This window comes from Emys orbicularis, chromosome 10 (assembly GCF_028017835.1).
Source record: "Emys orbicularis isolate rEmyOrb1 chromosome 10, rEmyOrb1.hap1, whole genome shotgun sequence".
NCBI lineage: Eukaryota > Metazoa > Chordata > Testudines > Emydidae > Emys > Emys orbicularis.
Window position 1 is genome coordinate 9837737 of NC_088692.1, and position 16840 is coordinate 9854576.

A 16840-nucleotide genomic window follows, 5' to 3' on the forward strand; every position below is an offset into this window, starting at 1 on the left:
TCCTCCAGCTTTTTCATTCTGCAGATCTGTTCACAAGACAAAGATCTTCTAATCCAATCTGCTTTCCCATTCCTCCAATCCCCAAGTACTTGGCTCTCAGTAGGTTTATTCTATTTTGCAGACCACCAGAGGTTCCACAGACCACAGTTCACTCCAAAACTGAAGAAGTCCTGGGTTATAAGTCCACAGCATGGTTAGCTCCTGTGCTAGACAAGGGAATATCCTAGCCAGGGGTCTGCAGTCCTAATGATATCTTTAGGACACAGCTAGGGGCTTGGGCATGGTACCACCAAAAAAAGAAAGAAGCCGCATACAGTTGGTTAAAAGTATTGTTGCGTGTCAAATATCTTTTTTATAGGGAGTACTACAGAAAAAGTTTATGAAGTTCTGTCCCAAAGGATGACAGACAGAAAGCATTATTTAGGTATACAAAGTAATTAAGAGGGAAATAAATTCACTTGTGATGCTCTAAAGCATGTGTTGTCAACCACATCTGCCACATTTCCACTTGGTCTGGAAAGGAAAAACTGGCCCACCCGCACCGCATCTATGCAACTGTAAACCTAAAGCTGGGTCTGTTATGCCTCTCTCGTTACAGTGCCCCTTGGCTCTGAACACAGAACACCCAGACATTGCCCCCTCAGACGTTTATTGGAGGTAGAAGCTGCCCAGAAAATAAATTAGCACATCAGAAGGTTTGATGTGGAGCCAAGCACTTGAAGAGATCCACTCCAGATCAAAGTCAGCTGGAGGTAACTGTCAAATTTCAAACAATGGCTTAACAGCCACGCTAGGGTCTATGTTGCTTACTTTACCCTAAAATGTAAGAGTACAAACTCCCCTGAACACACATTGCTTAGCACACTTTTCAAGTTCCACAGTCTTCAAAAGCTGTGGCAACCTGTCCTTCATGCTAGACCAGAGGTTCCCAAAGTGGGCGATACTGCCCCCTGGGGGGCGCTGGAACGATCCAGGGGGGCAAGTAGTAGCCTCGGGTGCAATTGGGGGGCGTTGAATAAAAATAAGGGGGTGGTGGAAGCATAAAGAAAGAAGAGAATATAAGAAAATTTTGAAAAACCGTTCGTACATGTTTCATCTGTTGTGTAACATAGAGTTAAAGTTGTAGTGATTACTTTATTTTCCAAATAAATTCACAAATTATAACCGATCAGGTGTCAAGTCCGCCAACAGCTCTTAACAAGCAAGTGTTGGCAGGCGAGCGTGTCGCGCATTGTCGGGAAGTCCAGCATGCATCGGCAGGAATATGTGCGTGTAATGACTTGTTTACAATACGATACTATAAATAGGCGACATGTATGAAATCTAATTTAGATTGTTTCTGAATTGTATAAAAAGCAGTTAACAATAGTGCAATAAGTATTTAAAATTTTTTATTCATATTCGATACCTTCGATCTTTACGGATTACGGATCACATACAAAGCAAATTGTATTATTGTTTCAATAAAACAGCAATTTACACGTGAGTATTTTTATACATTTTCTTACATATCTACCGTACGTTTCTGTGTCTCTAGTGCTTACTAATAATAAAATCGTAGCAGGCTTGTGTCGGTACAGTACTATTTGAAGTGTACAGTCAATATATTTGTCATATTTTTTATTACAATATTAACGAAAACGGGAATGAAATCGTAAAAAAACTGTTAACTATTAACATTTATTTATATCTATCGAATCATCTGTGTTAATTGGTAAATAAGGCGTGTGTTAATAAGGAACAATTATTTAAATAAGGACAAACTAAATTAAAACTATTAACTGATTTTTAATTGCATATTGATTATTTTTTAAATTAATAATTTCTTGATAAATTTAGTTTGATATTTGACAATTTAATATCAAATACATATATCTAATGCTGAGCAAAGAACAAAACCCAGTTTATTAGTTTCATTAATATTTTAGTCTGGTTGTCTTTTGCCGTCTTACGCAAAAACCACTGTATACCTGATGTCATGGGTGATATTCTAATAACACATATTTCTTTACTATATTGTAGGACGTAGGTAGAAATATAGATACATAAAAGAACGCAAATTTGTCACTGCATCGTTCTGTTTGTTCGCTTAAAGAAGGTAGATTTCCAGGGGGGCGCTGAGTAATTTTTTTTTCTGAAAAGGGGGGCGCTGAGTAATTTTTTTTCTGAAAAGGGGGCGGTAGGCCAAATAAGTTTGGGAACCTCTGTGCTAGACACTAGTTGCCACATATAGATCAGTCATATCATGCAGTTGCATGGTGGAAGTAGTAACGTTAAGCAGTTTCCTGTTCTTTGCCAGCACAGTTCCCCATAAAACTACTGTGCCAACCACCACAGGGAATTTGGCATTTCTCTGAACAGCTTGCCAAACAGTTATTTGAGGCTAGTTACTCGGCGCTTGCCTGCACCGCTGAAGCGCTTCAGCCAAGATCCTACCTACGCCGATGGGAGGGCTTCTCCCGTCAGCTTAAATACTCCACCTCCCCAAGAGGCAGTAGCTATGTCGACTGGAGAAGCCCTCTCATCGACACTGCGCTGTCTATACTGGGAGTTAGGCTGGTATAACTGCATTGCTCAGGGGTGTGGAAAATCCACACTACTGAGCAATGTAGTTATACCGACATAAGTTACTAGTGCAGACATGGGGTGGGGAACATTTTTTCTATCAGAGCCCCCTGACCCACAGGAAAAAATATATATACATCAGTCGCGGGCCACACATAGCCCCGTGGGAGGGCGCGGAGGCTCGGGGCTTCCCCCCGCAGCAGAGCAAGCCGGCGCTCGTGGCTCCAGCCCCACATGGGGGGGAGGGGAGGAGAATAGGAGGGGGTAATGGAGCCTCGGGGCTTCCCCTAGGGCTCAGGGCTGGGGCAGAGGTGCAGGCTTCAGGAGGGAGTTTGGGTGCAGGAGGGAGTTCCGACTTGGGGCAGGGGGTTCGGGATGCGGGCTCTAGCCGGGCAGCGCTTACCTCAGGTGGCTCCTGATTGGTGGCGCAGCGGGGCTAAGGCAGGCTCCCTGCCTGCCGGGGCTCCGCACTGCTCCCAGAAGCGGCCACCGTGTCCGGCCCCTAGGCGGAGAGGTCAGGGGCTCTGTGCGGTGCGTGCTGCCTGCGCTTGCAGGCACCGCGCCCGCAACTCCCATTGGCCACGATTCCCGGCCAATGGGAGCTGCCGAGCCAGCATGCTGAGCTTCCCTGATCACCCCTGCTCCTAGGGGCCACAGGAACAAGCCGGTCGCTTCTGGGAGCTGCGTGGAGCCGACTGGACTTCTGGCAACGCGGCGAGCTGGCACTTGTGGCTCCAGCCCCGCTCGGGGTTTCCGGCCCGTGGCATGGAAACTTGCTGCAGGCCAGATGAAATGAAGCAGTGGGCCGCAGGTCCCCCACCCCTGGTATAGACCAAACCTAAGAATAATAATTTAATTAACTCTCTCCAGCTAAACTGAAATAAGCCTGATTTAAACAGAAGTGAGCATCACACACAGCCTTCTGTGCAGGTTTATCTATCAGTTTAAATTCAGTCCTTAAATTACACCAGTGTGACTCTTCTGTAGACAGCCCCTCCATATCAGAGTCACAAAGTATCAACTTTTTTAAATGTTAGAAAAATCCCAAAACAAATTTGTACAGTAGCTTAGCCAAAAAACTTCCTGGGTACAAAATGAACTGTATATTGAAAAGTCAAGTTATCTGCTATTACAGACTCTCCAAGAAACTGTTCCAAAACAGACTTTGGAATCAAACATAAGTGTGAAAAACACTGTACAGCATCAAGTAGTCCGATAACACTCAGATGATAGAGTTTTTCTAACAAATCTTAAATGGAAATTTAACTATAAACGATGAAAGAGGGGCATGCATAACTACGGATCAAAATCTTTCTTGCTAAAAGTATGCATTATATATGGGCTTCAGATGGTCTGTTTTAACCGATAAACAGAAATAAAACTTTCCTGGTGCACAAAAAAAAAATAAAAAAATCTGTGTTTATCAAATACAGTAGAACGTCAGTGTTACGAACACCAGAGTTATGAAATGACCAGTCAACCACACACCTCATTTGGAACCGGAAGTATGTAATCAGGCAGCAGCAGACACACACAAACAAATACGTTGTGTTAAACGTAAATTACTAAAAAAAAAAAATCAAGGGAAAGCAGCATTTTTCTTCTGCACAGTAAAGTTTCAAAGCTATATTAAGTCAATGTTCAGTTGTAAACTTTGGAAAGAACCACCATAATGTTTTGTTCAAAGTTACAAACAACCTCTATTCCGGAGGTGTTCATAATTCTAAGGTTCTACTGTAAATACCAGCAATGGTTACTTGTCTCTAAGGGCTTGTTTAGAAGGAGGAGTAATGTAGATTACAGGATGTGATTGCTAAAGCACACTAACATGTTTCACATTAATCGGTCCATGTAGACCCTGCTAGTGTGCAGTAAAGGTTCCTTAGTGTGCTTTAATATAGTGCTCTTTGAAACAGTACTACATTGAAGTGTAATAGGGAAAATTACAAAGAAATCACTCATTACAGTATTTACTATTGTAATGAGACGCATACAATATACCTTACTCATAACAGTATTTACAATGACACAGCCTCAAAAGACTCCAATTTTTGGACATCTACAACAACTTCAGAAATTGCTAAAAATATACCCCAAAAACAGAAGCCCTAATTATGCAATAGTTAAGAATTAGAACTTCATAGGAAAAGAGTGATCAGAACTGAAGATACACCTACAGCATTTCAGAAACAACTCTAGCTTTGCAGTCGTGGTTATGTGGTCAAAGCATTTCCTTGGTATGTGTACATATAGCTCACAGTTCCCTCTGAGCTATAACACTATACACACTCATACACCATGATGGCATCATTCTAACCACAAGAATGGAGATTGAGTGGTTTATGAGGTCATCAAAACCCTGAAATTTGTGCATATCAGTTTTCCTACGTCGTGCTGATTTTTACTTTAGTCACATACTTCAATCCTACTGGCTAGCACTTATAAATTGCCTTGTGTTTCCACCACCCCCCTTTATACAACAATGTTTATAAACAGAGAATGCTGGGAATAAAATCCTGTTCTTTTATGAATTACTAAACTAGCCTTTAATGCTTTAAACCCCAGTCCTACAATGACTTATGCATGTGTTTAGCTTTATGCACTATGAGTAGTCCCACTGAAGTGAACAGGACTACTCACAGTGCATAATGTTAAGCAACGTGCATAAGTCTTTGCAAGATCAGGGCCTTAATGAAGCCTAAAGCTTTAGATAGGCACTTAATAAACCAGACCAAAATATATTGAACAGGAAAACCCCAATATTATAAACAGAACAGCAGATTCTTGGCAACGTGTAGTCCAATATTTAGATTTTCAATTTATAGCAGGGTTGATAAAAATAATTAAAAAATTAAAAGCCAATTTTACTTAAATTCATCTTATCATTTAATTGGGTTTTTATTTATATGTTGTATTTCTTTACTGTCTTTCCATTTTATAGTCTTAAATTACTAGTTTCTTTAGCTTCCTAATTGTTAAGAGAATTTCAGCAAACAGAAATTTTTCTGAGAAGCCCCTCACCGAAAATGCTCATCTGTGATGAAAACACAAGTCCAAGACTTCACTAATGTCCTTACCCCAAGAACACCAAAAACTCAAAACACAAAAATGATAAACAAATAGCCTATACAATATTTGCAACCATCACCAACTTCCAATATACTGAATTCCCACAAGTTGAGAAAGCTCAAGTGCTTTGACCAGACTACACTCCTCCATCAGCATTTGCAGTTGTCACTGGGGGCTGGTCCACACTAACCCCCCACTTCAAACTAAGATACGCAACTTCAGCTACGTTATTCACATAGCTGAAGTCGAACTATCTTAGTTCGAACTTACCGCGGGTCCACACGCGGCAGGCAGGCTCCCCCGTCGACTCCGCGTACTCCTCTCGCGGAGCAGGAGTACCGGCGTCGATGGCAAGCACTTCCGGGATCGATTTATCGCGTCTAGACAAGACGCGATAAATCGATCCCAGAAGATCGATTGCTTACCGCCGGACCCGGAGGTAAGTATAGACGTACCCTGGGTCTTGCAAACCTACGTGACTTAGGTGACTTTAAAAATCCCACTCTTAGGAGCCTAACTTTAGGCATCTGGTTTTGAAAATGTTAGCCTATGTGCATAAAAAAAGGTCACAATACCCTTCTCAAGGAACTGGAAGTCTAAATAAATTTTCGTTCTTAAAACTGAAACAAGTTTTGAAGCTACAAAGATTTTTTGCCACAAAGAAAAAGGGTTGGAATAAAAATAGAATTAACCCTTGACACTGCTAACACTTATGCATGCTTGAGTTTAAGCACATGAGTAGTCCCACTAAAGTCAAATTATGTACCTGCTTGTTTGCAGGATCTGGGCCTTAATTTTCAGTATTTTGTTTTCTGCCTATAGCCGTTTTTAATACCCTTTAGATAGTGGCTATGTTAAACAACAGCATTTATATTTTAGTTCATTATAAATTTTAACCTAGAGATGCAACACCACAAATTTTCAAATTAGTTTTGCACAGCGTCAGCCTGATTTAAACTTTTTTTTTTATTACATCAAGTGATTTCATTGTTCCATCCTACTTTACAGAAAGCCATTTGCCACAGTTTAGAATACTAATAACGATCTTTGGATTGGCTCTCCTGTTAATCAACTGGTTAAGGACCTTCTTTAGTTTTACTTCAGGCCCTCAGCTCTTCCACCCAGCTTGGTTCCAGCTGATCACTAACCTCTAGGAAATGCTCTCCTTGTTGGTCATTATTGCTTAATAATATTTCATAGCTGTGGCATCACATCTGTAAAATACAACCTTCCATAATGACACAGCTGTGAAATACAATACTGCAGCCTAGAATACGCACATGACGTAGGATGGCAATGCAGCGTCTTCAAATTCCACAAGTTTGAAAGATACCGTTTCCAGAGATATTCCCCGTCTTCATAATGGACGATTCTGACGGAAACGGTAGAGTTTTTCCATAGTGCTTTAAGCGTGCCCACTGTAAGCTCAGAAGAGAGTTTCTAACAAGGCAAGGTATTTGGTATAATCTCATTTTTCCAGGAAACTTCTGAAGTGCAATGATGACAAATGGTGAATTTAAAACAGGGAGTTCTTAAAACTTTTTCCACAGTGTGGATGACTTTTGAACATAGCAATTGTCTCCTGGACCCCTCCTTCCCATTTATGGACAACCTCCCTCCCCTAACATCCCTGTAACAGCAGCAGCAATGAAATACTCTTCTAAACATATGCAATGTATTTTTAATCAGTCTTTTACTGTGTTTCAGTCAGGTGGAAATAAGGTAATAAAGTCAGCACCATATGACTAGCCAGCGCTCTGAAAACCTCCACAAGTACTCCCTGAACCACCATAGGTGAACTCTAATTTAAATCATTTGACGGAACTTCCATTAGATCATAACGCTTAATATAACGTATAGATTCTTCTGCCACATTTACACAGCATAGTACTGCCAGACCTGATAATGAAATTCATATCAAATAATATTTCAGAATAAAATGCACAGCAAGTTCTCAATACAAAATATTTAAAATTATCTCCATTTTTTATTGCTGACTATATTATTTAGACAGCAGTAGGTGTGCATGGTTCTTACTGGTTCCAGGACCTAAAGTTCTCTTTTTGTCAAGAGCACAGACAGAAGAAGTGGACAGAAGATCAGTTTTATGTCTCACTGAGACCATGCATACTAAGCTTCAGGCAAGTTCTTTGTTTATTTTTTGTTTTATGTCTGAGTGATAAACCCCTGACTGTGTAGAGGACATGGGGAAGATGGAAGTTGTTTACCTGGAATGAACAAGAGGGCAAATTCCCTTAGAAAAGTGTTTTGCCATCGATCTACTTTACAGTTTGTAAAGGAGGGGCATGGAGTTCATTTACATGGATCATAAACAGTGGCCCAGAAGAGAAGGTGTCTTACCGAGCAGGGCTCCTAATTGTACAGAAAAAAGTAAATAAACTCCTCCCCTACAAGTGATGAAGGGAGAGTGGGGGAAATCACCTTTTCCACTCCGCAAGTCACGAGCAAGTAGAGGGAAAAGCAACAGTGAATTCTCTGCTTGAGAGTATTGTTGGGCACAATACTTATGATTAACTACATGAAGAAACATAATGACAGGGAGGAGATGAAGCTCACACAAATAAATCCAGAACCAAGAGGGAGCAATGCAACAGAAATGCCCTAGGCTTTAGGGGGCTTGTTTTACAAAGAAAGATTAATTAAACAGACAGTCAAAGGACATCTCCTTAGAAAATGAAACATGTTTCAAAACCAAAACGCCTCAGAGAGCAAGCGGCTGGGGAGTTATAACTAAATTACTAAATACAAAAAGAAACAGCAAGCAGAGGAAGTGAGTAATTAAAAAACTCTCTTCTGAGCAGAAGGCTGGTGAAAGAGGGATAACCCTTAGGGACCCTGCTGCTGGAGGTGAATGGTACGAAGGCCAAAAACTACCAAATAAATCAGATGCCCATACAAACAAGGTGAAATTAAGTGGAGAATAATAAATAAAATATTAATAATCTCTTGCATTTATATAGTGCTTTTTAGTCTCAGAGATTACATATATTGTGTGTATAGTACAGCTTTACACAGATATACACAGAGAGATTACCTCACCCACCACTAATATGCTGTCACCTTGGGGTAGAACATGGCAGCTGTTTAATAGCGCTCAGCCACAAAACACAATGTTTTCAGAGCAGAAAGTGGGGTGAAAAATCATTATCTCCTCCGCAGGAGGGAGAACCCCGTCCGTTCCACCTGAGAGAGTAAGCCCTGTAGCTTCCCTCTGCCACTGCCTGTTGCCTCCTCCATTTCCCAGAGGCGATAAAGCAACATGCTGCTGTTCCCCTGGAGTCTGAGGGCTAGTCTACACTTACCCGGTAGTTCGACGGCTGCGGATCGAAGTTCCGAGTTCGATTTATCGCGTCTGGTGTGGACGCGATAAATCGAACCAGGAAGTGATCCCCGTCGACTGCGGTACTCCAGCTCGGCGAGAGGAGTACCGCGAAGTCGACGGGGGAGCCTGCCTGCCGCGTGTGGACCGCGGTAAATTCGAAGTAAGGTATGTCGACTTCAGCTACGTTATTCACGTAGCTGAATTTGCGTACCTTACTTCGACTTGGGGGATAAGTGTAGACCAGGCCTGAGAAAATAATTCCCCAACTAGCCTGTCCCCTCCCAATGGGTAAAACACTCCCCATTTCCTTTCACCTCCCCAGAGTTCTCCTGGGAAATGAAACACAGCTTTCTTAGGGACAACTATCTGCCTCACTTCCCTTAGACCCTTTGGGTCATGCAGTCTCCCATCCGGCCCCCCCGCCAGGGGTGGCATCCTCCAGCAAAGACACCCCTTGGGCTAAGGGAGGACAACATCTCCCAGAAGAAGCTCTCTCTCTCTCTCTCTCTCAGAAAAAAAACAACCCCCCTTCCCCTTTTCCCCACCCTGAGACATGACACCTCTTCTCTCTTGAGAGAGGGGGCGGACAATGCCCCGCATCCCCCTCCATCCGTGTGGAAGTGACCAACACCCCTCCACTCTTCCCCAGGGGGTCAGGGCACCCCTTTACCTTTCCTTCCCCTACTTATTACCCCCCACAGGGATACCCCATATCCCCTCCTTCCCATGGGGATGGGGATGCCCCTTCTCTTGAGAGTGGGGCGCTCCCATGGGTGTGAAGGTGCCACCTTTCCCATGCCTCCCCAGGGTGGGATGCCCCTTCCTGACCCCAAGGGAGTGGGGTTGTCCCCTTTGCCCACGCCTCCCGGGGGGGGAATGAGTTACCCCCTCCCCAGAGGAGGTTGCCCTCCTCCCTGCCCTGTGGGAACGGGGTGTCCCCTTTGCTCACGCCCCCCCAGGATAGGGGGTCCCTCTTTTATTCCACGGGGTGGGGTGCCCAGCCCCCCCTTGCCCACGCCCCCTCAGGGTCGGGGGCCGCCCCCCCCTTGCCCACGCTCACTGCGGGGGGAGCTGCAGGGCCGGGCCGCCCCGCCGCTGGAAGGCCCCGTCCACGAAGACGCCGTTCTTGCCGAGGCAGCGCAGGTAGAAGTGCGGCTCCTGGAAGCTGAGCTGCAGGTGGCGCCGGGAGATGAAGCTCGAGTGCCCCATGTTCACGTCCACCGAGCCCTGCGAGGAGTTGCGGCCTATGGTGACCGCCGCCTGCCGCATGAGGAACTCGAACTCGCGGCCCTGCAGGCGGGCCAGGGCCGGGCCCGGCGGGGCGGCGGCGGGGCCCGGCAGCGCCGGCCCGGGAGGGGGCGCCGCGGCCGGGCTGCAGGGCGCCGAGCGCAGCGCCAGCAGGGCCCGGGCCCCGCTACTGTCCTCCCCGACTTCAGCCATGTTCCCAGGCAGGGAGCGAGCCAGCGTGCCGGCCTCCGGGGCGGAGCCGGCGGGGGAGGGAAGCGGGGCGGAGCCGGGGGAGCAGCCCGGATCCGCCGCGTTTCTCTTCCCCACCGAGGGACCGGCCTTGCGATGTGTACACCGGGGGTAGCTGCGTGTGCGCGCAACTGCTGTGCACAGGCAGGTGTCCCTTAGCTGTCAGTGTGCGTCCACTTATGCGGCGGTCAATGGCATGTGCGTGGGAGCCACTAGGCATGTGTGTGCTGTGGACCACGTGTAGCTGTTCCTTACAAGTCTGTGTGTACACAAGTTGTGTGTATGTGTGCGTGCGCGCGCATTCACAGGCAATCTGTCCATTGCATGTCTGGATGGGAGCAATTGTGCATATGGTGCTTTTGTGGATGGGAGCAATTGTGCATATGCAGCAGTCCATTGCATTTGTGTGCAGTAGTGCAGTGTTGTGCGCAAAGGTGCTTGTTTCAGAGTAGCAGCCGTGTTAGTCTGTATCCGCAAAAAGTGCTTGTGTGTGCAACTCAGCCATTGCATCTGTGTGTGTCATTGTGTATAGGCAGCTGTCGTCTGTATGTGTGCACGCAACTACACATGTGTGTAACTAGGCACGAGTATTTGTGTGCAGTTGTTTGCATGCTTGTGTGTGCCTTGGATTGTATACGTGTATTCTTGTAACTGTGCATACGTGTGTGTGTATGCATGTGCAATTGTTAAACAGCAATTATGAATTATGAAATGCCTGTATGTCTGACTGTGGAACTTTACATATGGAAAAAGTACTTTTTAGGCCAGATTTTCAAAAAAGTTAGCATGCAAATGAAGGCAAAAAGTGTAAATACTTTGCACACATAATTATAACGGTTGCAGTGCATATCCATATGCAAACTGTAATTAGGTGTAATTTTTATGTGCAATTACCCAATTTATGCATTGTGTATGCAAATTAGATCTGCATTTTCTTTTCTGAAAATCTGATCCTTTGTGCATATACTGTGCAGATGATGTATTTTTGCACTGAATAAACTCATGCTTCAACATGTCGTCCAAAGAATGTGTATTAGTCCTGCCATGAGTGCAGGGGACTGGACTAAATGAACTCTCGAGATCCCTTCCAGTCCTACGATTCTATGACTAACTTTATGCAAGTAATTTGGGGATTTTTTTTCAAATATATCTATGTGACTTAGGAATCTAAGTGCCATTTTCAAAAGTGACATAAGAGCCTAAGTCTCAAGCACCATCTGTGTGCTTTTGAAAATTTTACTCTTAACATTTCTTTAGCTCATTTCCCTATCTGTAAAATGGGAATAATCTTCATTTCCCCCACCCTTTGTCTGCATTGTCTGTTTAGATTATGAATTCTATTGGGCAGGGACTGTCTCTCACACTATGTTTGTACAGGGCCTGCCACGAGTCCCAATCTTGGTTGGGAGCTCTAGGCACTATCATAATATATATAATAAAATAATTCCCACATAGGGCAGTCAGCTTTTTAGGTTCATTTACATTTACATCCCAATGAAACATGATGTTTTGCTGCATCATCATCCCATTAAATCATAATATCATATCAAGAAATTGTTGCATTGAAATATCATTGCATTGCATCTAAAGGCGAAACCCAGTGATATTCAACCTGGTGATATTCTGAACAAAAAGAGCTCCCAGCCAAGCTTGTAGCTGTCTTCATCACTTCAAACTGACTCAACTGACATTCTAGGCTTCAGAGTGACAATCCTGAAATCTTCTTATATAGATAAACTAAGGTGTAAATTTAAACAGCTACAATTATACTGGCATAAATCCACATGCAGACAGTCTTCTAGTATAAGAGGTCTTTTTTTTCAGTTTAGTTTTGTCACTTTGAAAGTGGTTTATACTAACCTGAAAAAAAGATATTTATTCCAAAATCAGAGCCACACAGGGAGTTATACCAATATAACTATATCTGTTTAATCATACTGGTATAACTGGTAAAACTTTCCCATGTAGACAAGCTGTTAAACAACATGTCATGACGATGACCCATAGACCCTGATAGCAATTTCTAGACCTAAGAACTGCTTGTGGTATTAAAAAAATAAAAATCAGAATGATCTTGGAAACCTTGAGAGCCCTAATTCCTAAGGGTTTAAAAAATCTGGTAAGATGATCTACAAACTAAATATGGTAGAAATAATGTCACCCATTTGTGTGGAGAATGTAGCAGCTGTTTAATAGCACCAGTACACAACAGGGAATAGGAGGTGAAGAAAAATCCCATAACCAGTTGAGAGTGAATTTCAGATACAAAGAATGTAATTATCTGAGTTGGAATTTTGCCAGGACAGCAAGCAAACTCCTATTCCTGGAAAATGTTCCATGGGATCTTTAATGACTACAGAACAGTCAAGACCTCCGTTGTACATCTCATCTGAGACACCACCTTCAGCAGCACAGTGCTCCCTAACACTATGTAGTTGGTTCAGTACCAACTGAAAGAATAAAAGAAAGAAAAAGAAAAAATACCACCTGTTGAATCATCACCACCACTTCCTACACTACAGAGCTGTTTCTTGGTAGTCTCCTAACCAAACCTAACCCTGTTTATGTGATGCGATAGAACCACAGTTCAATGTAATATAGCTACAGGCCATGTGTAATAAGAAAATGTCACGCTCTTTCTACTATGCAGAATATATACCTCTCTTTTCTCCATCACAGGGAGGCTACCCATTTTAAAGAGCCAGTTAAGTACATCCCACTTATCACCCCAGAGTCACCTTGTCATTGAATTAGGGTTCTGCTAATCTTTTGTGACATTGCCACCCTATCACAGGAAATAAATTAATGCACAAACATTAGTGCTGCCAGCCTTGCCCACCTGAATAGCAAAACACCAGATGATCTAAACTCAGATGATCTAAACTCAGTGCAGGAATTAAGGGAGTGGGCAAAGGTGGCTTTAAACCACCTTTGTGCTCCCCTAGTTCTAACGGCACATCTTAGAGAAGCCCTAAGGTTGCTCTAACCTACACCAACTATCCCCTAGCAGCCATTGGCAGCCTGGGGATTGCTGAAATGCACAACCTCAATCCTGGGAAGAGAACTAAGAGGGGATGGTGTAGAACCAACTGCAACCACTCTGTGCCAGCCAGGTATTCCCCCGGGCTGGAGAATCCCCAGCTGCTCTGTTAGGACAACCTTCTGGCATCTTGCACTGTAGCGGCACAAACGAGCTGGAGTGGAGTCTGAGGATTTGGCTGCAGGGGCCTAATTCTGTTCTCACACTGGTTTTACCCCAGTGTGACTCCATTAACTTCAATTGAGTGATTTCTGATTTACACCTATGTACATGAGATCAGAGTCAGGCCCCAAAGCCTCTCAAGAACAAGCACCAAGATGGGCTACCCTGATGACAGACTTTTGAATAGATATTTCTGGATTTTCATTATTCATAACAGGTTAGAAACGATTATTACCAAAAAGTCATGAATGTGTCCGGCCAGTAGTTTAGACACAGCACAATATGCTGCCACATCTGAGATCCTAGTCTAGGGTTCTAGCTTACTTTTTCCATCCTGAAGCACCAGGGATGGGAGTGCTGGATGGGCCTAGCACAAAGGAGTTGATCCTGCAAGCTGCTAAGCATTGATGTAAGAACTACAGAGAGACAAAGCACTAGTGTCACTCAGTTTTTGCTCAGCATCAGCAATGAGCAAACTTCTACATCCAATCTAACATGAGAAATGGTGAATGGAGCGGGAGGTGCGCGCATGGGCGGAGACCAGGTATGGGCCTGGTTTATATCTATCCGGTAAATTCAAAGGACATGCGTAGTGGCTAGTTTTAGGATGTTCAGGTATTCCGGGGTGCAATTATATATTTATTCAGTGAGAATGGCAAGAGTAGGAAGCGCACTCACATAAAATGTGTTCAAGGAGGTAAATTAAAACAGTATTCCGCCTAGCCAGCTGCTCAATGCCTGATGGTGATGCTGGGCACGGTGTTCTTACCACCCCGTCTGCCTGTAGCACCCACTCACCTTAGTGGGTAGTGAGTAAATAGAGCATTATGCTCAGCATCCCTTCTGGCCTCAGCACCGCCACCGCTCTCTCACAACCCACATCTTCACCGCCACAGGATCCAACCATAAGCCTTTGGGAGGAAGGAGTGCTTAGGGCTTGTCTGTATTAAAAAAGTAGTCCTGGTGAGACTAAACCTATTTAAAATCAGTCTAGTTACACCAGCGCAAACCCCACATGCAGATGCACTTAAATTGGATTAAGCCTCACTTACATAGGCTTAGTTTAATTCAGTGTAGCTGGATTGACTTTAAAGTGATTTAGTTACCTCTGTGCAACTTTTCTAATACAGACCAGGCAGTGCTGCTTTGTAGTGACACCTCTGGCCACTTTGAGACAGATACTTATTTGATGGGCTCCACAGGGACTGTCAGCATGATAGGATGACTGAGTGGGGAAGGAGCAAAGGTTAAAACAAACAGGACGGGAGGCTGGAATAGAGCCATACTATGCTGGGTTTAGTGAGTGGTACAAGGCACATCTTTCTGGTCAGGTGTTTGTCTGACAACATATCACTGATATAGTTGGGTGGGGTGGAATATTGCAGGGGGTGGCTGCTTTGTGCTATCTATTGTGGACAACTGAATGTAATGTGTTGATATGTTTACTTAGCATCATGCACCCAGATACCACCACGCTGGACAAATAAAAATCTGTTTTGAACAGTGATAAAGAGAACATTTCTGCATTTATCTGGGTGTATGGTGTTTGCTTAAAAAACAAACTAACTTCCATTTCTGCCAGATAAGTAGCACAGACTGGTTAAATGTGCATTTCTACAGCTCTTTGCCAAGTTGTTTCTAGCCATTCTGGTGTATGGGACTGAATACATATTTATCAAGTCCCAGTTCAGCAAAAAATTATGACTGGTTTCAGCACCGCAGGAAACCTGCTCAATCCGCAAACAAAGCAGAATTGAAAAGCAGCCTTGACAGAAAGGAAAGATGTGAACTGCATGCTGGGTGTGGGTTGCTTGATGTATTTACCCACTAGCTAGACAACACACTGATGCTAACAATGAAAACTATCCTAATGAGCACAGCCTTGACCTAGTGACGGAGCTTGAGTAGAAGAGTGAAAGAAAGCAATTACGAAGTGTAAGAGATTCTGCTGTCTCCAGGGTAGATCAGTCCCACTTCTCTCCTGAGCACACAGTGCCATTCTGATGGGTTTAGGTGATACAGCTCAACTGTAGATTATTAGGGACTTAGCTGAGACTGCAAGACGCACACCAACACGGCTACAACAACACCGCCTGGCACTCAAACACACCGATACAATATAAAAAAAATCTTTTGACTGGTTCAGTGCTGCCCCTTTAAACATACAGCAGACTACCTTTCTCGTTTTCTCTTCCATCCCCAAGTTGTTTTCAAACACACTCTTGTGCTTTTTGCCCAGATGCACTTGAACCAGATGTAAAAAACGAACACCCTTCTCTGTGTTGGTGAAGCTACTTTCCTAATTGACCTGCTCCCCAAGGTAGCCTCATTACTTGTTCCAGAAGGATGATCTTTAATTCCGGGTTTTCTCATCCATCTGTGAAATTACACAACCCTGAAATAAAGGCAAAGATTTTGATCATATAATCATCTGTTGGTACTTTTTTTAATCAAGCAATACATACACAATAAACAACATGCAAGCACTAAATGCAACCAACCTACTTATTGTTGCTATTTATGTTTTGAATCACCTACAACTCTATTAATATATTAAACACACAAGCAGCCCCAAGAATTTCTGCCAATGCATTCGGTCCTCCTGAATTCCTTGATATTCTTTGCGAATGCACCTCAGTCCTGACTTGCAGCAACCCATACTATTCCAGTTGTGGACTCTTTCCTGAGCAAAGAATGTGACTGTGCCAACCTGTGTGCTCATTGTATGATGTGTGGACAAATGCCCTCTACAAAGTAGATCGAGAACACAATGCCTAGCACAATGGGGCCCTGTATTCTAGTTTGGGGCCTCTAGGCACTACAAGAATAAAAATAATAAATCATAACAACACCAAAACTATTTCACTTGTGACCTAAAATTGGTGCGAACCCAATAGTAGATGTGACAGAGGCTACATTATGAAAGGAGTGAAATGTTAATACACTGACTTTTCCTACCACTTTTAAACGGCAGAGGTTAAAAAATGTTTGATGTTGCTCAAACAGCAGATACTGATTCAAGAACTGTAGGTGGGAGCACCAGGGTTCCCAAAGTCTGCAAGAAATGCTAAAAATTTGTTCTAGTAGCTATGTAATCCTCCTCCTGCCATGCTAAAATGAACAGTCAGTAGCAGAGTTAAAGAAAGGAATGTAGACAATTTCTGGTGTAAGATGCCAGAAAGATG

General features: G+C 43.6%; 1 protein-coding gene across 2 annotated transcripts in view; it reads right to left on the reverse strand.

Moving 5' to 3' along the window:
- FOXK1 (forkhead box K1) overlaps window positions 1-10417 on the reverse strand; it is a 67289-nt gene extending 56872 nt beyond the window's left edge. For both annotated transcript variants that reach the window (XM_065411849.1, XM_065411848.1), the window contains exon 1: window positions 10038-10417. In XM_065411849.1, the coding sequence (XP_065267921.1) occupies window positions 10038-10417 (380 nt within the window). The remainder of the gene's footprint in view (window positions 1-10037) is intronic.
- Between the last annotated feature and the right edge of the window lie 6423 nt (window positions 10418-16840).